Consider the following 25,076-nt stretch of genomic DNA (forward strand, 5'->3'; position numbering starts at 1 on the left):
TTATTATCAAGTCGGACTTGGGCTTGGATCATATTTTTTTAAGAAAGTCGAGGCTCGACCCAAAAAATAGCTGAGCCTAGGCCTGTAAATGGTATTTGAAAATCCAAATTCGAATCCGAGATTCGACACAATTGAATCAAATTTGGATAATTTGAATCGGATATTCGGTCAAATTCGAATATTAATTTCTTACCGATTAAATTATTGGATCGAATTCAGATATGCATTGATTCGATCCAATAAATATCCGAATTATATATATGTATGTATGTATGTATGTATGTATGTATGTATGTATGTATGTATGTATGTATGTATGTATGTATGTATGTATGTATGTATGTATGTATGCATGTATGTATATATGTATGTATATATGTATGTATATATGTATGTATGTATGTATAATATTTTTGTGCATTAATGTAATAAATAAAATCTCTTAGGGTGCTTGGGTGAGAGTAGTACTAGGATGGGTGACCTCCCGGGGAGTCCTCGTGTTGCACCCCAATTTTATTAATATTTTATTTTATTGATAAATAAAATAAAATCTCTTAGGGTAAATGAGGAAATTTGTTCCTCAAACCCCTAGTCAGCCAGCCATAAATCCTAAATCACTCAACGTTTTCTTCTCAGCCCATGTTTTCTTCTCCCTTCCATCTCCTTGCAAACCCTAACCCTAATCCTCCCTTCATCGTCGCTGCTCGAGCAACCACACCAGCAACTCGACGGTCGAGTACCAACCACCGGTCACCGCCCCTCATCCTCTACCTCTCCCCAATTCTCTCCCGTATCTCATCTAATCATCTTCTCCTCTATCTCTTCTCTTTCAGATCTTGATTCATTACCGCAATCGCTTGAGCAACCACCATCACCGACAACAACCATTATCTTCTCTATCTCTCCTTCGCCACATTGCCATCGTTAATGATAGTGGTCTCGATGGCAACCACCATCATTGACAACAACCATCATCTTCTCTATCTCTTATTCGCCGTTGCCGCACTACCATCACTGCTCACCGGCCACCACTGCCATCGGTTGAATTCGAATCGAATCAAATATTCGATTTAATAATCAGAATTGAATTCGAACTCAAAGATTTGATATCTATCGGATATCGAATCAAATTCGAATATTAGTGTTCATAATCGATTTCAAATTCGAATCTAGCCTGATTTGATTGGAATTCGATATGTTTAGAAGCCTAGCAGCCCAATGTTTTTGAGCATAAGCCGTGGACTTAAAAGACTGCATAAACCCGACATAGAACGGGTCGATTCGGATCAGTCCACCGGACTACCCGGCCCATCAAGAGGCATATCTACAATCAATACAGCAACACATCTGATGGGTCTTCGGATCGCATACGGATGATACTAGCATCAGGTCCTTCATGTCGTGTCGAACGCGGATTTAGCTGCATCCGATCCGATTACAGTTTTGAGCGTCAAGACACCACTCTCTGCAACCTCTTCTCATTCATTCTTCGGTGACTTCCGGCTTAACAAGGTATTATTCATCGCTGACACAGTCAAAACAGTGGCGACCAGCAAACGCCACCATAGTGTGTATAGGGTTTAGTGTTTGTCAGTGATGAGCCTGTAGCTGTCTGACTATTCTGTTTTCTTTGACATCAAGTATGCCCCTAAAACCTTGAACTTTCCTTTACTTCTTTTATTGGAAATTTCACTTTAAAAACACTTTCAGAAGCACTTGAAATTGATCATATTTTGCTACATGAATAAGAGCTGTTCTTTATTTTTAGGTTTACAATATGCAGGTTTGATGGGTGTGATTGATTTGTATAGCTTATCATCTCATTGTGTGTTCAAAACCCACCAGAGGCACCGTTCCATTGCATCATTTGAAGAAAATCGGATGTTCGTCTGCAGTACGGGCTCGAGTATACCTGTAAAACATAAGCCTAGCCAGCAACGGTTGGCCGGGGATGATTTCATCCGTCCTCATCTGAGGAAATTGTCTCCTTATCAGCCTATTCTACCCTTTGAGGTAACTCAAGCGCTATAAATGAGTTTTACCCAAAAAAGCACTAGAAATGAATGAAAGCGTACTATAAACGATGCCATCCACTACTTATAATATTCAATGATTGAATCCCAAATGGATATCATATATTACACCTCTTCTCAAGAGGCTGACCTAAATCATACATATTGAAAACTTGCCATCTACACTGCCATTACTTCTTTTGGGAGCTTGATTCTTATGCTTGCAACTGCTTCAGACCTTATCAGTTGACATCTTAGATATAACAATTTTGTATGATTATTTTTAACTGGGACATTATTGTGTGATGCACCACATGAAATCGAAATATCAGGAAATTGCAACGGAAATATATTGGGCATGACTGCTTCTTTTTTGGTTAGGGGTTAGTAAATGGAGGTGGGATACTGGAATTTGATCCTAGGTTTGGGGTTTGACTCCCCAGGCCTTACCAACTGAACCAATTGACACCTGAAAACCTTCCATTATGTCCTGTCATCTTTAGTCTGATAGGTTTGAATAATTCCTGTTATTTTTGATGTTTTCTGCTGCTTATCAGTTCCTGTTATCAATCAAACTTGGACAAGGGGTCATTTAATGGCTCTTCAACTGGTAGCTTGAATGGATCATAAAGAATTTACTAAATTGTTTTTGTTCAATTTTACAGAAATCCTTTCTAATTACAGGTTTTGTCGGCTCACCTAGGAAGGAAGCCTGAGGAAATTGTCAAAATGGATGCAAATGAAAACCCTTATGGTCCACCTCCAGAGGCAAGTTTTACATGTTTGTTTTGTTGTCTGAGTGGCAAGGGAAGTTTAGATACTTATGGAAATCAATCATTTTATTTTCATATATGTTCTTAAGAAAAGTGACGTTTCTATGTTTTTTATTCTGAAGATTTTATGATCTCAGTTTTACTATTACAGCCTGCATATATGTTTGCATCTTCTGCCATGACTATTTTATATGGAATTTTATCCTGAGTGCAAGTTTCATATTTTTTTCCAGGTGCTTGAAGCTTTGGCATCAATGAAATTTCCTTATGTTTATCCTGATCCTGAAAGCCGTCGCTTACGTGCTGCCCTTGCCGAAGATTCAGGCCTTGAGTCTGACTATATCCTTGCAGGATGTGGCGCAGATGAGCTCATTGATTTAATCATGCGGTTAGAATTTGGGGATGTTGTGATTATTTTAAATCTTATCATTCTTAGACTGAATGTTCTAACTATAGCAATTTCCTACTGTGTTTATTTGATATATAACTGCAGATGTGTACTTGATCCTGGTGACAAGATTGTTGATTGTCCTCCAACATTTACAATGTATGAATTTGATGCAGCAGTTAATGGTGCGCTTGTCATCAAGGGTAAAAAGGAATCTTCTTATGTTACTCATTTTAAGTATCAAATGTTTTTACATTTTCTTGAATGTGTGTACAGAGATATATCATCAACTATCTTTTCCTTTAACTTCTATGGTTTGTGTTTTTTTGTCTTGCTTTTCCCTTTATATCTAGTTTCATCTTCCTTATCCATTGTAGTGATCTTAATATGCAGTGCCAAGGCAACAAGATTTCAGCTTGAATATAGAACACATTGTGGAAGTTGTTGAACAGGAAAAACCAAAATGCATATTCCTAACTTCTCCTAACAATCCAGATGGGAGGTACATATTATGTTGAGCTGGTTATCTGTACATTATCTTAGCTATGACATGTGATTGACCTAGGTTTGTTGCCCCTTTTATGTTGTTTTGTATTCTAATTGGTAGACTAATTCCAAGATGTATTCGGTTTAGCTGAATGCGATGGCTGTTCAGCGGGCTGTGGAACCAATGATGATTCCACACCAGTAATAAATTCATGGGCCCCACTGTGAAAGGTGTGAGTCCCATGTATTTTATTACTTACTTGCTGAACAGCCATTGTGTTCAGCTAAACCTTACTCTTCCAAGACATCACATTACTTAAGAAATCGGAGTTGATGATTTTGACTATTTGATATTGGGCTAGTGCTTGGATGGCAGTGAAGATTTATTTTAATTGTTCTTGGCTTCTTGCATCTATTCTTTCCATCTTGGTTTTTGCATGCCACTTGTCAAAGAGGTTTTGAGTGATCAGGATGCATTTTTTTTATCTGGCTATTTTTTTATAAAAATGTTTTTTTTTGAAAAGGTAAGGTAATTTTATTAGAGTAAAGCAGCCAAATAAATACAGAAAGAGGGGGAAATTAAAAAAGCTGAACCTATGCCCTCAAGATTACAAGCTTCGCACACACCACAAAGAAATAGAAAGGGAAACATTAGAACCGGGCTGCTGGGAAGGACCCCTGGCAGCTGCCACCCAAGAGCTTAATCTCCCAACAGCAGCATTGATCAAACCTCAGTCTGTGAAAAACTCTTTATTTCTCTCCAGCCAGACTATCCACACCACAACTGTAGGAATCAAGCTCCAGACTAATTTTCCATCAGCACTTTGACCTTGTAGGTACCTACCAGCCAGCAATTTCCTCATGTTTTCTGGACATACCCATGACAGGTTTGCATATTTGAAAAAGTGAAATCAGATTGCATGCACTGTTGGGGGATGAAGAAGTGATCTAAGCACTCATTCACCTGGTTACAAAAAGGGAAAGTGATGGGCTTCAGTCTGTCAGCCGATCCTCTTACTTTCTTTTTCTTTTCTCCTCTCCATTTCTCTTCTTTTTCTTTTGTTTCTTCATTGTTTTCTTCTCACTTCCCTTTTTCCTGCAACGAACTCTGTTGAATGCTGAACCAGAGTAACTTGCACCACTGGTCCACATCACCATTGTCATCTTCTCCCCTTTGACAACTAAATCATAGTTGGAAGGCATAGTGATCTCTGATGTTTTCTAACTGAGGCAGTGTGAAGTCCTCACTGCTCCTAACGGTAGCAACTGAAGATACTTTTTGTCTTGGTTTATTGATTCACATCTGGTTCCATCATGTAGAATGAATCTATTTGCTTCTTCGAATCGTCCGTCATTGGTGAGTGTTGTTTCAGTGTAAGATAAAGTGAGTTTCTACCTCACATTGGTCACTGAAATATAATTTTTTTTTTTGGGTTTAAACTGCAGATTTGAAGGTACATTTTTCTTGTTCATCAACTTGTTTTGACTTGGAGATTGTCTTATTTGGATCTTGTTTTTTGTCATTTTGATGTTTGAAGTTGTTGTCTTAATAGGATCTTGTTTCTTGTGTTTACCTGTGCAATTTTAGTTCTTGGTTTTTGTAGAGAACACTGATGTGGGCCCCACAGCTGTGGTCCCACTCTGTCTGTAGGGCAGAATGTTCCTAGTCATCCTAGGGTTAGCTACTGTTATTCCAGTTGTTATTTATTTTTCAGTTTTATATTATTGTGTGTTATGTAAATACCAAGGGCAGATGTGTCCTTTCATGTAACTAGCATAACCTATAAATATTAATAGAAGTGGCGGCGGCAGAATTATTCAGATTCTGTCCTTCCTTTCAAAGTTTGTGTTCTACTGCTCTCTCTCTACTCTTTCTTCTCTTTCCTCTTCACTTTCTCTTCTTTTCGAACCTGAAATTTCTTAGTGTTCAAGACTGATAGCAGTCTTGAACAACTACATGGTATCAGAGCCAAGTTAGGGTTTCTCATGTGAGTCTAATACCAGCTGACCACATGAGAATCTCTTAGGACTGGAAGCTGAAAAGGTGGAGTTCACAGACTGATTCTTGGAGATCGCCAGAAGTGCTAGCAGCTGTTAGAAGCTTATTATGGTTGTAGAGTGTTGGTGGTCAGGAAGGATCAGAGAAGACTAGGGTTCGGGTAACCTTAGAAGGCAGCGAACAATTTTTCCTTGTAAGTTATTTATTTTCTAAGAGAAGTTCTATTAGAGAAGATAGGTTGGACCTATCTGGAGAGGGAGGCCGAACCATTCTAGTGTTTTCTCTCTTCGATTCTCTAGGGTTTTACAACAAACCCTACTGTTGGGCCGAACTGTCTCAGCCTTGTTTCTCTCTACTCTAGGGTTTGAAAGTGATCTTGCGGCAAGCCCTAGTGTTAGACTGAACCTTGCGATCTACCTAGAGCTGTCCTCAAGTTTATTGTTAGCATTGATCAGATTCTAGGGTTTCATATTAACCCTACTGCAAGTCTATCTATACGGTACTGATTGGATTGTGCAACGGAACTGTTCACTCTAAGGACTGATGAAAACCCTAATTATGCCAAGCATATCAGACTTACTTCTGAGCTGTTTTCAGAGTCTTTTGAGGTTTTCAAACTCTCTTAAGGGGTGAGAACCCTACAGACAACTGCTGTTGTGTTTGCTAGTTGGTTTCAGATCAGAGTTATCTCAGTTTTGTGCACATACACTGTGAATACAGATCGATTCTACACTATTGTTGATTGTGATTGGTAGTCCAAGTGCTGTTTTTGAGACTTGACCGAGATGGAGTTTAAAAATCAGGCAGAAGGCAGCTTTGGGAACATCAGTTATGGTGGTGTTTCTGAAACGGGTGGTCAGATTACTACTGTAAAGTTTGATGGATCAAATTATTTGGAATGGGCCCAATCAACCATGATGGCTATTGGGGGAAGAGGTAAATTAGGGTACCTCTTGGGAGATGTGAAAGAACCCCCCAAGGGAGACCCTACGTATACAAAGTGGATCCAAGAAAAATACTTGGTTATGACATGGCTGTGTAATTCTATGCAGCCTCATATTAGCCGCAATTACTTGTGGGCAAAGACAGCTAAGGAGATATGGGATGTGATGAAAGAAACTTATTCCCAACCCCTTAATGTTGCCAGAGCATATGAATTGAAATGTGAAGTGAAAAATCTTAAACAAGGAGAGAAGCTGGTTTCAGTATATTTCTCTACCTTGCAGTCCCTGTGGCGTGAAATTGATCACTTAGAGACTCTTGAGTGGGAGTGTTCCAAAGATGCACAGATATATAGAAAGCAGGTCGAGACAAACTGGGTGTTTGAGTTTCTGGTGGGCCTAAATTCAGAGTATGATATTGTGCGGCAACAGATTTTGACTAGAGACAGTGTGACTCTCTCTCAGGCATACTCATTCGTACACAGTGAAGAGACCAGAAGGAAAGTTATGATGCAGCCTTAGCCCCTCACACCAGCCTTTGTAGCGGTCACACCCAAATCAGGAGGTGATTCAGAGAAGGACAGGAGGAAGGAAGACAAGAAGGATGTGGTATGTGAACATTGTAAGAAACCCAAACATACAAAAGAAACATGTTGGAAACTGCATCCTCACTTGGTTCCTGCGAAGTTGAGAAGCAAGAAGGGCACTGCTCATGTGGCCGTGAACACTGATTCAGCATCCTCCTCTGGCACAAGAGGAACACCTTTAGAGACCTTAGCTGCATTTCGGGCTGCCCTAATACAGTTAGAAAAGGAAGTTGGAAATTCAGCTCAGCCACCGCAGTCACCATCAGCTCCTACCACATCTGCCTTCGCACATTCAGGTACTCGAGCTTCAGCCTACCATGCCTCAGCTCCAGGTACTACTGAACCTTGTTGGGTAATAGATTCAGGTGCATCCGACCACATGACTAGCTTGCCTTCACTGTTCACCAATTACCATTTGTCTTTTGGTAGGGATAAAGTGTCTATTGTTGATGGCTCCCTGGTTCCTATTTCTGGGAAGGGTGATATCAAGTTATCAGATACTATCTCCCTGTCATCTGTTTTGCATGTTCCTAAGCTTGACACTAACCTTATTTCAATCAGTAGTATTACCAAGCATATGAACTGCTCAGTAACCTTCTTCCCTGACCGATGTGTTTTTCAGGACTTGGAGACGAAGAAGGTGATTGGGACTGGCCGTGAGACGAATGGGATCTATCTGCTCAGGGAGAGGTTCCGTCAGGAAGAGTCGGTAGAGAAGGTGTCTTTTGTTTCTCAGAGTGAGTCCGGTTATGCTTTGGCATAACCGATTAGGTCATTTGTCCTTTCGATCTCTAAAGAGTCTGTTTCCAGCTTTATTTGAGTTTGTTGAGTTGTCTCAGTTGCAGTGTGAAAGTTGTGAGTTTGCTAAGCATTGTAGAAAGCCTTATTTATTGAGCAATAAAAGGAGTAATAATTTTTTTGATATTGTGCATACTGATGTTTGGGGGCCTTATCACATCCCTTCCATGGGTGGGTACAAATATTTCTTGTTATTTGTTGATGACCATACCCGTTTTTCTTTGGTTTATCTCATGCGTTCACGAGATGAGGTACCTGCCCTGACCCAAAACTTTCACCAAATGATCATAACCCAATTTGATGCCAAGATTAAAGTTCTCAGATCTAATAACACAAAGGAATACTTTGCTAAACCATTGACATCTTACCTTCTCAATCATGGGGTTATCCACCAGAGCTCTTGCCCTCATACACCTCAGCAGAATGGAGTTGCAGAAAGGAAGAATAGGCACATCTTGGAAGTGGCTAGAAGTCTCATGTTTACTTCCAATGTTTCTATTTGCTTATGGGGTGATGCTATCCTCATGGCGGTATATTTTATTAATCGGGTCCCTTCCCGGGTCCTTGATATGAGATCTCCTTTTTCCCTTCTATACTCAAGTGAAGAGTTGTTTTCTATTCCCCTTAAAACATTCGGTTGTACCTGCTTTGTTCAATTTCTCGGACCCCATCACTCCAAGTTCGAACCCAAGGCCTCCAAATGCATTTTCCTTGGTTATGCACAAACTCAAAAGGGTTATTGTTGCTATGATCCCGTCTCAGGGAGGAAGTTTGTCTCTATGGATGTCACTTTCTTTGAGGGGACACCCTATTATCCTCGGGTTTCTCTTCAGGGGGAGAGCAGTGAGAGTGGGGCAGTTCCTTTACCTATTCCATTGGGTGATGAGAGCTGCAATGGTGAGGGCGGTCAGAGGGATCAGGAGTTGAGGGAGAGCTGCAATGGTGAGGGTGGTCAGAGGGATCAGGAGTTGAGGGTCTATCACAGGCGGTGCAGGCAGGTTGATCCCGATCATCAGCAGTCCAGGCCAGCTCCAATCTCATCTGCAGCTCCAAGTCCAGGTATTATAGTCCCGGGGCCCACAGAAACTTCCTCTATTGTTACCATTTCACCTCCTACAGATGACCTTGACCTTCCGATTGCCGTTCGTAAAGGGAAACGACATTGTACCACATCTACAACCCATTGTATTTCCCAGTTCTTATCCTATGATCGCCTATCTCCTACCTACAGGTCCTACCTTAGTTCCATTTCCAATGTCCCTACTCCAAGAACAGTGCAAGAAGCCCTATCCGTCCCGGAATGGAAAGATGCAATGCATGTTGAGATGGATGCCCTGTTGAAAAATAACACCTGGGAGGTAGTTGATCTGCCCAAAGGAAAGAAACCAGTTGGATGCAGATGGGTATTTACGGTGAAGCATAATGCAGATGGCTTCATTGAGAGGTATAAGGCTCGGTTAGTTGCAAAAGGGTTCACACAGACTTATGGCATAGATTACTTGGAGACCTTTGCCCCAGTAGCCAAGATGATTACCATTCGGGTCCTATTATCCCTTGCAGCGAGTCACACTTGGCCTTTATACCAAATGGATGTGAAAAATGCTTTTCTGAATGGAGACATGCAGGAAGAGGTTTACATGCGTTTGCCTCCTGGATTCTATGATGCAGAAACAGGTAAGAAGGTCTACCGGCTCAACAAGGCTTTGTATGGTTTGAAGCAGTCACCTAGGGCTTGGTTCGATAGATTTAGACTAGCCCTTGTGAAGTTTGGTTTCGTACAGGCTCAGTCAGATCATACTCTATTCATCAAGAGGGAAGATTCCTCCTTGACACTATTGGCAGTATATGTTGATGATATTGTGGTGACAGGGAATGATAGCCATGAGATTGAGTCCCTTAAACAGTTCCTTCATCAAGAATTTGAGGTGAAAGACCTTGGTGTACTCCGGTATTTTTTGGGTATTAAGGTTGCTAGATCCAAACAGGGGATCTTTATCTCTCAGAAGAAATATGTCCTAGACCTGTTGGCAGAAACTGGAAAGTTAGGTGTCAAGCCTGCAGATACACCCATTGAACAGAACCACAGGATTAGTGCAGAGAGTGGGAAGCTTCTTGAAGACAAGGTTATGTTCCAGCGATTGGTAGGAAAGCTCCTATATCTCTGCCTCACTCGGCCAGATATTACTTATGCTGTTAGTGTTGTCAGCTAGTACATGCATTCTCCTAGAACCACACATCTTCTTGCGGCAGAAAGAATTTTAGCCTACTTGAAGAGATGCCCGGGTAGGGGTATACTGTTCAAGAACAATAACCACATGAAGGTGGAGGTCTATACGGATGCCGATTGGGCTGGGAGTGTTGATGACAGAAGGTCTACCTTAGGATATTGTGCCATTGTGGGAGGTAACCTTGTCTCCTGGAGAAGTAAGAAACAAAGTGTTGTTTCCCGGTCTAGTGCTGAAGCAGAATACAGGTCCATGGCTAACGGAGTGGCTGAAATCCTATGGCTAAGATCTCTACTTGAGGAGTTGGGTATTGAGTATGAGAAGCCCTTGATGCTGTATTGTGATAATCAAGCAGCTATTAACATAGCACATAATCCAGTGCAACATGACAGAACCAAACACATTGAAGTTGACTGACATTTTGTACGAGAGAGGGTCTCATCTCAAGAAGTATGCCTCCCTTACATCACATCCAGTATGCAACTAGCAAATATCCTCACTAAAGCTGTGTCAAGAAAGAAGCTAGAGGCGGATCTATCCAAGTTGGGAATGATAAACATTTACTCCAAATTTGAGGGGGAGTGTAGAGAACACTGATGTGGGCCCCACATCTGTGGTCCCACTTTGTCCGTAGGGCAGAATGTTCCTAGTCATCCTAGGGTTAGCTACTGTTATTCTAGTTGTTATTTATTTTTCAGTTTTATATTATTGTGTGTTATGTAAATACCAAGGGCAGATGTGTCCTTTCATGTAACTAGCATAACCTATAAATATTAATAGAAGTGGCGGCGGCAGAATTATTAATAGCATTCCTTTCAAAGTTTGTGTTCTACTGCTCTCTCTCTACTCTTTCTCCTCTTTCCTCTTCACTTTCTCTTCTTTTCGAACCTGAAATTTCTTAGTGTTCAAGACTGATAGCAGTCTTGAACAACTACAGTTTTCTTAAAAGCTCTTTTGTTCATTTAATCTCTGTCTTTGTCTAGACTTAAAACCCTGCCTCAGCTTATCTTTCTTTTGACCCTCTAGAGGCTGAACCTGTTGACACTAACCCAGATTTAAGTGGTTTGATTTAATTAGCATCCAAGCGATTATTTATTATTTGATTTTATTGGATTAGTTTCCTGTGGACAATGGTCAGAATTGGCTGCTAATTTTCTTTGTAGATGCATAGAATAGTAAATTGTTTGTCCTCTGTTAGTGAGCACATTATGTTCTTTCACTTCCATATTTAGCACTGCTTTAACTAACATCATGTTTATTGTTTTGAGTGGTTCCCATCCTTTATCAGTAGATGTTCAACTCATATAGTAGCTGAATAATTCTCATCTCATTAATGCGCCCAATTGGATGATGTGTTTGGTATAAACTTGTTCTGTTGATATTGCTTTGGTAGTGATCAGAGGATGTTATGTTGTTTTTGCTATCATGTTTGGTTAGTTGGGAAAACAGTGGGTGGTTAAGCTCTCTCTCTTTTTTAAATAACCTTGAATGCTTAATTTGATTAATTCTTGTTACTTTTGTTTTGCTTATGCCTATGTTGTTTGGCCTTCTACATGTGAATCCTACCTACCGAAACGGGATAGGGGTGCCTAACCCCTTCCCTCTTCTGATCCAATTTTGCTCAGTTTGGTTTAGACCATGCCCCCTCATGTATGGAGTCACTATTTGGAACCAAGTAATTTTAGTGAAAATAACCTGGGAGGCCCATCACTGCCAATTTAATCAAAAGATGGGTGGTGATTCCATATCAGCTGAAATAAGGTGTTTCCTGATGTTCACAAGATGTATTCATAAATGGAGTGGCAAGTCAAAGGTAGTGCATAGTTTAGGCAAGCTGGCCTGGCCATTATTGATATCTATTCTCAGCTTGAGTGGGAGTGTTGAGAGAGTAGATTGTTTATTTGGATGATACTTTTATATTTTTTTCCATGTTTTATTGCTTGTTATTATGTCTTAGGTAGCAGGGGCATATTTATATTTTTTCATTTCTTTTGGAGACAAGTATAATTACCAAACAGAGGGGAACACCTACCCCTATGACAGTTCTCTCAATTTTTTCTCTTCTTATTATTATCCTTCTTGGTGTGATCTAATCAAGTCAGATAAACACACATACTAAGGATTGCTGATTTTGCAATCATGTACTGTTTTAATTAAAGATACCTTAGGAAAATGATATTCCTAATTGCAACCTGTTGATCATGAGTTACAAGTTCTGTTACAAGTTTTTATTCTCATCTTATTCACTGTTTTTCAGTATAATAAGTGATGATGATCTCTTGAAGATTCTTGATCTGCCCATACTGGTTGTGCTGGACGAAGCATACATCGAGTTTTCTGGAATGGAATCTAGGATGAAATGGGTGAAGAAGCATGAGAACTTGATTGTCCTTCGGACATTTAGCAAAAGAGCAGGTATGCTCACAGTTTTGTTTAAATTATTTATTATTTTTATCACAAACTTAAGAATTTTTCAAGCATTTAAAAGAAGCTCTTTTTCCCACAAGTTGGGATAAGAGAATTGATATAAAGAGCAGCTTATAATAGTGGTCATAATATAAGATTGTTTCTACTATTCAGTGACTATATATTTGTATCTGGGCCTGGTATCCCCGAAGTCCAAACCAGTTCAATCTGGTAATTCAATCTCTAGTCACTGAGTCAGCAACAGTTGTCAGACCTAGCTAGAGGTGCATGTTGGGTCTGGTTGGGTCGGATTGAGGTCAATCCTAACCCAGTCCAAGCTGTGGAACCCTCAACCTAGCCCTAACCCTAACCCTGATCAACCCAATGTTTTTGGGTTGGGCTCAGGTTGGCCTAATTTCTCTACTTCCTTTTGCCAAATGTTCTTATTTTCTATACTCAAAGGTTGAGGTCAATTTAGTTTTAGCATTATTATATGTAAAAGAACATAGCTATAATGCTTTTGAGAAATTTCACCTTTAAACTTAAAGTTGTTGACATACACAAGTAAATGTTTACATAATAATTATAATGGTAAGTTGCTGAAACATCCCTGAAGTTTATCACCTTTGCTGAAACCTCCACTGAAGCTTGGTAATTGCAATCACCTCCCCTGAACTTTCTGACATAGTTCCAAGTAGACCCCCTTTGTTAAAATCCTTTAACAAGAGGCACAGAAATGTCCAAAATACCCATGCAGTTACTACTGAGGCTGGTTTCTACCGTAAAAACATACAAACTTTATGAACAAATAACAAAAAAAGAGAGTTTAAAGTTACAGTTTACTGTTGAGCGATTGATATGAAGGGCAAATTTAGAAAATAAATCAATTTCAAATAAGAGATTAGAAGAGCTTGGGGTAGTGATTGACATGAAAAGAAGAGCTGGAATATAAACATTTTGGTTAAAAGTAACTGCAGGGGTGTTTCAGACATTCTTGTGCCTCTTGTTAGAGGATTCTAACAGATGGGTCTATTTGCAACTGTGCCAAAAAGTTTAGAGGAGGTGAGTTGCAATTACTAAACTTTAGGGGAGGTTCAAGCAACTGTCAAAAACTTCAGGGGAGGTTTTAGCAATTTACCCTAATTATAAATATAAATATGAAGCTAAGTCAGGTTTAGTTTGGGTTGGGTTGACCAAGGCCTCAACCCTAATCCAACCCGAAGTTATTTCATGTTCATACTTTTCAGCCCTAACCATGACCCAAACTTCAACCCAACCTTACCCAACTTTTTCGGGTAGGGTTTGGGCTAACCTAACCCAAGTTGCAGTCCTTTTTTCTGAAGGATAACAATGAAAATTTTATTAAAACAAAAAAGCAGTACATCTCAACAAATGGTTGTCAAGTTGACAAACCACATACAGGTCAGATCAAAGTGAAAAAGAATCAAAGCTCTATGGATTCAGCTCCAAAGTGCCCCAGAAATTCTCAATCAAATCAGATTCAAATTCCTCACTAACTCCCTCCTCCTCCCTTCTCTCAAACCCCTCATATTCCAGCAAAGTATCCTCATCTTCTCCCCCTCCCCCTCGCTTTCCCCGACCCCCAAAAGTCACTCAGTGTCATCCAGGCCCTCTTCTTCTTCCCCTTCCTCATCCCACCCCTTATTTTTTTTCTAGAATTTCTTCCCTTCTCTTCTTCTCTTCTCTTTTATTTTTCTCAAACTTTTCAAAAGCTATTTTTGCAAAGCGTTTTCCTCCCCAAAAAACTAAACCAAGGGATTTTCCTATCTCTACCTCCCTCCCCACTAGTTTGTTAAAGTTCACCTCTCCATTCTGTACTACTTCCATGGCTTCTGTTGCTTCTTGGTTCTTATGGTTCTGGTCTGAACTCTCTCGCTCTCTCGGTTTCTGCCCCCAGCTTTTGGAGCTGCTTCTTCTGGACTCTGGGGACTGCCAGAGTTCCTTCTTTTTCTGTTGTATACCCTGTTCCGAACTCCACCTCCTTCTCCTCCCCCAGCTTTCTTTTTTCTGTATTTTTCTTCCCTTCCACTTCTTTTATTCTTTTTCCTCCCTCCCCCTCTCGCCTGTTTGAATCTTCCAACGAAAGTTGCAGCCCTAGACCTAGCTGTCCACTTGAATGAGCAGTTCATTTTTGTAGCTAGTGCCTTTGCTCCTCTTATTCATAACCATACCTGGTATGTCCATTCTTTTTTATTATGATTTATATTATGTAGAATTTTTGAAAATAGTGGGGATTGTTGGGATATTTTAAAAAAATTTGTTTGTTGGGGTATGGTAACTATTGGTCAAAAAGAGTCTTCTGTAGCTTAGGTAGTTACTACTAAAGGTTGTATCTAGTTGAATTGAAATGGGTTTTTGGGTTGCACAAGGAATTTCTTTGCCCTGCCTAGTGCCTTACCTAGCAGGGATTTGTAAATGTTTTGTGTTTTCAGTATAATGAAATATTTTACCTTATCTTCAAAAAAAGGGTAAGTATTACTAAAGGGGGTGATGGAATACACTATTGCAGTAGCCAAAATAGCAGACTTGCTAAATTAAAATACCCTGCTCCTTATATACCCCATACCTTATTAATTTTCTTAAGTAACTATACAAATTAGGGGCCATTGCTTGGTGCAATAGGAAAATCTTAGGGCTAACAAAGATGATAATATGGGTTAGAGTATTAGAGTGGCCACTTTGTGCAAGAAATAACAAAGATTAGGTATCCCTCCCAAGATCTGCTCCTTGATAACTTTCTATGGCTTAGTAGTGGCAATGGCACAATTGCTGGTAAATATGTAGACTGACCTTAGGTCAACTGTCTCAAGAACATACATATGTCTACCAACTGGTTGTGGGTGAAGCACAACCTAAAAATCAGATTGACTGGAAAAGCGTCTCTCTCTTTAGAGATTAGGTATGTGGTATTGTTAGAGCTATTTGTGCTCTTATCTCTTTTTTCCTTTTCTTTTGTTCTTTTTTATCACCTTATTCCCGACAAGATGGTATATAGCTAGAAGACTGAGGACAATGATGAAGATAATGCTGAATGGTGATGCTGTGTTCAAATCTGTTAATTAATATCTTTTTTCTAGTTCTGTAGTTCTTGTTATCTTTCATTAACTTGGTTTTCCCTATTTGGTTTTCTGGTTTATCTGGTTATCTGTTGCTTGTTTTCTTTTCCCTGTTTCTGTCAGTTTGTGTTGGAAAAAAAACTGATTCTGTTAATCCAATGCTGTTGCTTCAAATTTTAGTTCACCCTTTTGTTTGTGTGCTATTGGCTGTGACCATGGTTCACAATTTCAATATTAAAGACCTTTTAACTTAAAGGTCAAGCTTTATATCTTCTAAACTGAAGCTTACTTATCTAAAAAAATTTCAATATCGAAGGATATTTCGCTAGGGAAATTTTGGGGATATGTGTTGCTAATTTTTCTAAGATAGTTAGAAAATCCAGAAAACCAGGGAAATTTTCTAAAAAAGTAGAATTAGTAAATAAACTTTCAGGGAATCAGTAGAAGAAGTACAGTTGTACATTTTAGTCTTCTAGCCTTTTCTCTTCTTTACGAATGTAATTACTTGCCATTTTGACTTTTTCTTTTTTATTATTACATGTTTTGATCAGTGATTTAAAAGGCGCGCCTAGGCACACAAGTGTGCGCCTTGTGCCTCAGCCCAGACATGCGCCTTTTTAAAATTTTGCGCTTTTGCTTTTTCTTGAGTCTAACGGCTGGGCCGGGGGCTCCGCCCCCGGACCCCGACCACCCCCCTCAAGGCAAGCCCGAACAATTCGCGAGCGAACCGAACCTCCGAGAATCCCCTATTTGCTAATGTTGTTCATTCATTCATTACAATAAAATATCTTCTTAAAAGGCAATGAAAGTTATAAAATCATTATTTTTTATGTGAGAAATAAGAATTTCAGACCCTAACATAGACTTGTTCGGGCTTGCCTTGAGGGGCGTGGTACAAAGGCGACTCATAAAATCAAGAATGCAATATGTTTTACATCACATTAACTACTTGAAGCAATGCAATTAAGGAAAAAAAAGAGATTGTGGGTTTTACATGCTTGAAAATGCTTTATATGTTTGCTTTTATTTTTAAATTTTCATTTGAATACACTGTACATGTTATGTTTATGTATTTTAATTTTAGATAATAGGTTTTTTTAAATCATTTATTTTAAAATTTAAGTTTATATTTTTTATTAGCATTATGTTTAATATTTTTTGATATTTTTTGCATTTTTTTAAATTGTTGGCATTTTTTTTTGAATTTTCTGACCTTTTTTTGATTTTTAGATTTTTTTTTTTGTAATTTTGCGCCTTTCTTAAAAAGGCACGCGCCTCGCCTTGCACCTTGCACCTCAAGCGCAAATTGGCCCTTGCGCTTTTAAAGCACTGGTTTTGATTAGATTGAGAATCCTCTTTTATACTTAAGTGTTTTTTGATCCTTTTTCTTTTGAATTGTAGTGATTTAGTAAGTGAATCATATCAAATTAGTAAGCCAATCATCCAATCACCAAATCCCTATTTCTTCTTTTAGGAAAAAAATTTAAAATTTCTAATGATATTCTAAAATCCTAATCCTTTGATGTAAGTCTATCAATGGAATTTGAAATATCACTGACATATTGCAATGCATGTTGGAGATGGTAGGAAAAAAATTCTTGGAAAATTTCGGTTGCCCTCTAGCAAAATGGGGAGATTTCAGGATAAGTTCACCAACTATCACCAATATTGTGATCCATGGCTCTAACCTTCTATCCATTTCATACGGCATATTTAATATATCATAATAGTTTTATTTATAATATATAGTTGGGCTGGAAAAGATCACCCATACTGCCTAAGTGACAAAAATACAAGGTGGGTGCCTTATTGTAATATTATTACCATGGCTACATATTAGTTTTATGCTAATGCATTTTATTGTATATTATGTGTTACATATGCTTTGTATTTGTTTAAAGGTGTTTTACCATTAAGATCAAAGGGTTTTAAGAAATGAGAAGGATGAAGAATTCTTCTCTTTTCTATAGTCTCAGTCTCTCTCTCTCTCTCAATTTTTTAGTATACAACTATAGCCTTCTTTAATTGTTAATATTTTTTTGACATACAATTACTCTATTAAATACTTATTTTGTTATAGTGTTTTGTGTGAAATATTGGAATCAATTGATTTGGAATGCTATTGTCTTTTATATATGATGATTTGCAATGTTTTGAGAGGAAAGTTAATGCTTTTAGTAAAGGTAATAGACTTGTTAGTTTTTATTTAATATTCATGTTGATTGGTATGCAAGACTAGGGAACTAACCTAGAGATTAGTTCTTTCTTTGTAAACTATTGTCACCTAGGTATTGCCTAAGTGACTAGACGATTGGGTGCTTCATTGTCATAATGTCACTTAGAATTGCTGACACCTTGACAGCTATGCTTCACCTTTGTGTTGAATTTCATTTCCACTTGTAACTTTGAATCTGTGAGATAGATAGAAATCAAGTTACTAGTGAAACATGTTTTACTAATTGACCAAAAAAATGAAACAGGCTTAGCTGGACTTCGTGTGGGATATGGAGCATTTCCTCTAAGCATCATTGAATTTCTTTGGAGAGCAAAGCAACCATATAATGTCTCTGTCGCTGCTGAAATTTCTGCATGTGCAGCACTGCAAAATCCCCTCTACCTGGAGGTACCTTTGAAACTGTGGCTTCTGAACATTATCTTACTTTTTCATGTATTTTACTATTTGTAGTCATCGATGTCAAATAAATATACTTTGTGATTAAGATCCTATCTTATGCTAGTAAGCAATCTCCACAGAAAGTGAAGGAGGCTTTGGTGCAAGAAAGGGAGAGGCTGTATAAGGTCCTGAAGGAAGTTCCATTTCTGAAACCATATCCAAGCTATTCCAATTTCATTCTTTGTGAGGTTACATCTGGAAAGGATGCTAAGAAGCTAAAGGTATTCATCTTTATTTTTAAACACCAATGGTTAAATCTTGGATTGTCAAGCATGTGAATGTGGGACTAATAAAAAAAGCATGTGAATGTGGGTTTGAGTCTGTGAGTTGCCACTTAGTGCAAAAATGCCCAAATTAGGTCCTTATTCAGTCCACCCCTCCCAAAACCTTGTTAGCAAGAACTAGCATTGGGTAATGGTCTTTTTTTAATTAGTATTCATGTTAGGTATACCATTCGTGGTATTTCAAAAAATTTTCTCATGTATATATTGTTTGTTCATATCTCAGCATATAGCTTTGCATGATTTTAGTTGTGATATGCCTCATTTTTTCAATTGATCACTGTCAAAATTTTATTAGATGTATATAAAGGATGAATATTCAAAATTGGACTTGTACAAGTGGACACAAAGGTCTGCCAACTGCTTGGCAGATGGATTAGCCAAACTGAGAGCTAATAGGAAGCAAGCTTTCTGGGGTTTGGTCCAATAAAGGGATTTGTACAACATGTGTCTTTTTGGTGGCTACTGGAACTAGGCCAACTGATGGGGTGTTTCTGACACAATAGCTGTACATTTCATATTTTAGAACAACTAATGAAGATTTACAGTTACTCATTAAAAAAACAAAAAGGAAAAATGTTTACAGGGTCTAAGATAGGGCAGGAACCTAAAATACAGAAATATAATAGTGGAGGGGAAACCCAAGGTAGTGGTGTGTTGGTTGAGAAATAATACCTTGGGAGCATGGACATGTTGATACTTACTAAGGGAAATCAATCATTGGCAGAACAGAAGAACTGACGGTCATTTTCCAATGGGTCCCTATATGTGCAAACAGCATGGCTGATGCCTTAGCTAGTCAAAGAGGTAAATAGATTGGATCCGTTTTGGTGGGGTGGGGTGGGGGGGAGATTCCAAGGGAATCTGATGTATGAAATGTTTTTGGGGTAGATAGTATGTGCTTCTACGATATAATTATGTTGACTGTTACTGATAAAAAAGCATGAAGTGGGTAGTGGCTCAAAGGTAAGATTCTGGTTGGATTTTTGGTGTGAGTAAAACCCTCTTAATCTTCTTCTCAGAGAAAAAAAGCCTCTATAGCAGAAGCTTACACTATCTATAATGTACAAGTTGCATGGTGCCTATCTTAAGGAGGGAACTGAATGATTGGGAAATAAATCTGTTTGTTGAACTCATGCAGAAAATCAACTCTATAAAGCCTGATCTCAGCAGGGAGGACATGAGGTGGTGGTGGGATGGGGCTGGTTCTTTTACAGTTAAATCATGCTATAATAGTATAGCTCATTCAGACAGGGAATCTCTCTTTTTGTAATTACCTTAGAGTTCCTTGTTTTTGTCCTAGCCTATGTACAGTGTCTTTTGTATGGGGGCTGTGGTGTATGATCTTCATTAATAGGCTTCAATACATTACCATTTTCATAAGAAAGGTCAATACCATTCCATTACAGTCTCGAAAGCCTGCCTGATGGTCCCAGAGTTCCCCCACTACATCCATCAAAATTCAGCTTTATCACATTCCTTTCAGGTGGCATCCAATTTAAACCCACCAAGGTTCTATATATTTAAGAGTTTGCTATGTAAAACCATTATCATATGATAATCTCCATAGAGGTGTCAAAGAGCCTTATTGTTTTAACCCAATAAACCACTATACCATTGAACATCCTTTTGTTTCTTTCTTTCTTTATAGTCCATAACACTGTTGCTCTTGTACATTTGTATTTATCCAGAGTATCTTATTTCTCTTCTTAGATGGTCTTTAAACATTAGAAAAAGAGGTTCCTCACTTCTGATGGCAGAACCAACCTACATCCAGAAAGTAAAAATCTATTCCCAAATTCTGAAAAGAAAAGGACAGGAGATTAGCAAGTGGTGGGTAGATTTGTTGTGTCTTAGGAGAACTCACCCCTAAAAGCTAGCTGTTAGAGGGAGGGAACCCAGACACATATACACCCCACAACAGCATCCCATACTACCGATGTGGGACTAATATATGGATCGTAACATTCCAGCACGCTCCGCAGTCCCGGTGCTCACGCAGGCTGGCTTTGCACTAGTCCCCCTAGTCCCGGCCGAACACTGCAATACCGACGTCACCACCTGCGCCGCGCGATTGCAACTGGAAGGCATAGTGTAGGCTCTGATACCATCTGTTATGTGCCTTAGGAGAACTCACCCCTAAAAGCTAGCTGTTAGAGGGAGGGAACCCAGACACATATACACCCCACAACAGCATCCCATACTACCGATGTGGGACTAATATATGGATCGTAATATTCTCCCTTTGTGTAGCAAAGGATGCCAGATGTACGAGATAAATGCCAACTAGGTCTTTTCCTCTATAGGGTCTCACAAGTATTGATTTTCAAATCTTAAGCTACTCAATGGAATACCTTGGGTGGCACCTATGTTTCTTTAGGTTCTGAAACTCTACCCTTTTATTTTGCCTCTTATAGAGGTAATTATGATTTAGTGCATACAATTTTGAAAATAAAAAGGGAGATTATGATGCCTCCAAATTACTGCATGTGGAGTGCTAACTAGTAATTAAATCTAGTCAACTAAAAAACATTATGGACCACATGCATGAAAATGCAATGCATTGAAGAACCAAGAGAAGAGCACACCCAAAACAGTAGGAATCTAGGGGGACAGGGCTTCCAATCATAGATGATTTTCCTGCAATTTCACACTATATTAACAATACAATGTGTGGGATAGACTCCCCATGATTTTGAATGCTCCAATTCTCTTCTTTCTCTTCTCTCTTAGGTCTTCTCTCTCTCTCTCTCTCTCTCTTACATCTTTCTACTGCCACAGTCATCTAAATCACCCATCTAAACAATACATGCACAAAACATATCAACAAACCAAGCCAGGTTACTGAAGTGCAGTGCAAAGAAACGTATTTTCTTTTCTTGATAATAGTTGAGAAAATGCAACTGAACAACAGTTCTGATTGAATAAACAGTAGACTTTAAGCCTTATGTTGACAAAGGACAAACTTGGCCTGTTTGTGTTGTATCCATAACTCTAGTTCTGATATCATCCACATGCTCATATACACATAATCAACACTATTCTGTCTAAACTAGCATGCTTGCAACTTTAAGTTCTTAAAATTACTGTTTATATTCTTTATTTGTTTACTTTCCTAGTAGTACTTAATTTAGTTTTGTCAATAAGGCATAGATGGACCTAGGAGATATCCTTTTTTCCCCCCTGTGTGTGTGTGGGGGGGGGGGTTCTACTTTAAGAAATATTTACATTGTAGTGGGGCCAATCTTACATATCATATTCCCCTTGTAGTGGTTTTTGAAAGGGGTGGGCCGGTGGGGTGGTGAAGATTCATGTTGCTAGCTTTTGGGGACTCAGCTTAGAATATAAGATTTCTCTTAAAATACTTTAGATCACCATCTAACAATTTCTGCTGATTTTCTGAACTAAATCAATACATGCAATGGAATTTGTTGAACTACTAATTTATTGCATTTCCTAGAACTTATTTGCTAATCAGATTCCTATAGTTATTCTTCCATTGGCTGTCTGGTCTCCTTGTAGTTCTTTACTAAAGGTGGCAATAAGTTAAAGTTTGAAAGCAACCTTTATAGTCCCCATTCTAGTAATGTAGGAATTACAGTCATGCCATTACTAAAGGGGGTGTTTATAAAGTTGTATCCAGACTTCATCTTTAAGGTTAAAGAAAGTATGCTTCATGGGCCATCTCACGAAATTGCACTGATTAGTTGATCCTACAAGTTAGTTTCTTGTTCATTGTCTACTGTTTAATTTTAGTTTCCAATGTTGCATCTTGAGGCATTATGGTTGAATTTGGCCTATTGTTATGGTTTCCAGGCTAAAATCCCTGCTTGATATTATACCTACAAGCTGTAGATGACATAAATGTGACAACTATTATTTCTTCTGCTGATCAGTGTCTTCATTTTTGTAGGATGACCTTGCACAAATGGGGGTGATGATCCGCCATTATAGCAAGAAAGAACTCAAGGGTTATGTTCGGGTTTCTGTTGGGAAGCCTGAACATACAGATGCTTTAATGAAGTGTCTCAAAATCCTGAGTTGATTCATTCCCGGAGCGGCTGGATGCTCAAGATTTCCTATATGCGGTATAGCTCCAATCAACTTTTGGAGGGCAAGTTAAAAACTAGCCAAGAATTCCGTTTCTCCAAATGAATTAGTTCAACTTTGTTTATTGTTGTTGTTATTGTGTTATCACGACAATTATTGTGATGATATTAGGTTCAAGGTTCAAATCCTTGGTATTGCAGAGAGTAATTGGTGAAGTGCTTTTTAAGATAGATATTGGAGAAGACGAAATCCGTCGTCACAGCCTTTACAGCCCTGCGGCAACGGAATTTGTGACTGACAGCATCCGATCAATATTGGATACACTTAGGCTGTGTTTGGTTTGAAAGAAAAGGTAGGAAAACCTATGCAGGTATAGGCCATTAGGTCCGGACTGGCCGATCCTGTGGAAACGATTTCAATATGGTGTGGAACCAGATGTACAGCACCTTCACATTAACGTTCATGGTAACCGACTTAGGTTGTTTAGATTTGAAAGGGGCTGTGTTTGGTTAGATTACCTTTCCCTACCTTTTATTTCAAGCCAAACACATCCTCATTTAATTTGTTAGCTTTCAAAGGGTTTCTTTCGCACAACCTGCCAAATATCTTATCATGTTGGTTGGTTGTCTTTATGGTCTTTGGCTAATCGCTTTCATAGTACAATTAATTGCCCCCAGCTATCCATTTCAACAAATAATCTACTCAAATGAAATGAAGATGATCCAAAGTCCAAACATCAATCCCAAAATATAAACATTAAAAAAAATGCTTATATTGTATCCTCTAAGTGGATTAACCCCAAGTTGCATTGCCTCAATTGGATTAACCCGATGTCCCGATCCACAAATTACTAATTACATTTTGGTGTTATTGCCCTTTCATTTTTTTTTTCTTTTCTTTTTACGTTATTAGTTATTAATTAAAGTCTTTTAATTACAGACATTTTCAAAGCCCAATAGCCATTAACAGTTTTCTTTGTGGCTAATATGCTCATTATCTAAGCGTATCAATTAGATGTGAGAAAGGGTAATGGAAGTGATAACTTTTATTTATTTATATATATTATGGTCTGGATCAAGGTTCTAAATATCGATATGCTGGTAGGGGTGTATCGGTCCTTTTTTTACTTTTTTTTTTTTTTCAAAACCAGTTCAGCTGGGTTGGATTAAGGCTCCTCTACCCCCTGAACTGGTCAGAACCCTGATACACCCTTTGTAGAGACGTATCAGGATTCTCCCGATACGATACGTATCGGTCAATACGGACCTTTGAACCTTGGTCTGGATTACTAAAAATAAATAGAGGGTTTAAAATAAGTTTTTCTCCTTGGAGTTGGATTGTGCTTTCACTAATTTAAATTTCTGATTCTAAAATTTTGTGATTTTATAATTCTGATTTAACAGTAATTTAGTGAAATTACTGATAGTTGAAGAATAATTTACCGAAACTGTATGATCATTGAATGTATATAATGCGATCCGTGTCACCCACCCTCCCCTTGTTCCATTTCTCCTTCCATGGATTCTCTTTTCCTCTTCTTCCTCCCTTTTCCCTTTAGAACCCTCTCTCCTAGGTCAGCAACTCTACTTTACACCCTCTCTACTCCTTTTCCTGGTTTTTTTCTCTAACTCCTCCATTTCTCTCTCTCAAACCCTACCTCAAGTGGTCATCATTTCTCTCCAACTGTCCTACACACATGCATTGCATGGGTCTCTTCTTAAAATTTGTCAATATTTTCTTGAACATGAAAAGCTAAGGAACGTTAAAGGGTTGCTTCTATTTTAGTTTTATTTAACAAAATAGATGCATTATATGGGCTCAAATAGTACTTTTATGAACTTTTGAATTTTATGTGAAGGATAATTGATAGTTTATATGTTTTTAACATACTTTAATCAAATAATTAGAAATTTTAATGTTTATTCATGTTACTTGTTTATTGCTTGTATATGACATGAAATAATAGGAAATTAGATGATCTGAACCAAACCCACCTACCCCACCCTCAAATGCATATAAGGTAGGGTTTTGCACTATCATGTGCAGGGAAAGTTTGTGTTTTGAAAATCCAACCCGGTTTTGGGGTGGGTACAGGTTGGGAGGTTTAGAGAGACAAGTAAGATCTAAAATTTACAAGACCCTCCCCAAACATGCCCTGTTGCCATCCCTAACTATCACTTTGTGATACTAGTTACCATGCTTTTGGTATCTTAACTGTCAAGTTTTATAAACGTTATTTTCTTTTTTGTTTTTTTTGTAAAGCCAATGGTGAATTTCATTGAATTAGAATGCTTTAGAGTACAATTCTTTAGCTAGTGCACCATTATCTTAATTTTTGGTATATTAATTAATTTTTTTCAATATATTTTATTCATAATA

The 25,076-nt window shown here is 38.4% G+C and overlaps 1 protein-coding gene across 5 annotated transcripts; it reads left to right on the forward strand.

The window, feature by feature from the left end:
* Positions 1-1,351: 1,351 nt before the first annotated feature.
* On the forward strand, positions 1,352-22,904 carry LOC104588574 (histidinol-phosphate aminotransferase, chloroplastic). 5 transcript variants are annotated; one of them, XM_088889833.1, is made up of 10 exons: positions 1,352-1,512; positions 1,784-2,013; positions 2,697-2,780; positions 3,019-3,173; positions 3,279-3,376; positions 3,567-3,675; positions 12,467-12,624; positions 18,173-18,315; positions 18,447-18,587; positions 22,561-22,904. In XM_088889833.1, the coding sequence occupies exons 2-10, from the start codon at positions 1,789-1,791 to the stop codon at positions 22,690-22,692; spliced, it is 1,245 nt and encodes a 414-aa protein (XP_088745959.1). In that variant the 5' UTR covers positions 1,352-1,512; positions 1,784-1,788; the 3' UTR covers positions 22,693-22,904. The 5 variants fall into 5 exon arrangements, with proteins under 5 accessions (XP_088745959.1, XP_010244868.1, XP_010244883.1 ...); XM_010246566.3 differs by having other exon boundaries at positions 1,361-1,640; XM_010246581.3 differs by having other exon boundaries at positions 1,361-1,640; positions 1,846-2,013.
* Positions 22,905-25,076: the final 2,172 nt, after the last annotated feature.

Source organism: Nelumbo nucifera, chromosome 6, assembly GCF_055504915.1.
Source record: "Nelumbo nucifera cultivar China Antique chromosome 6, China Antique-T2T, whole genome shotgun sequence".
Lineage (NCBI taxonomy): Eukaryota > Viridiplantae > Streptophyta > Magnoliopsida > Proteales > Nelumbonaceae > Nelumbo > Nelumbo nucifera.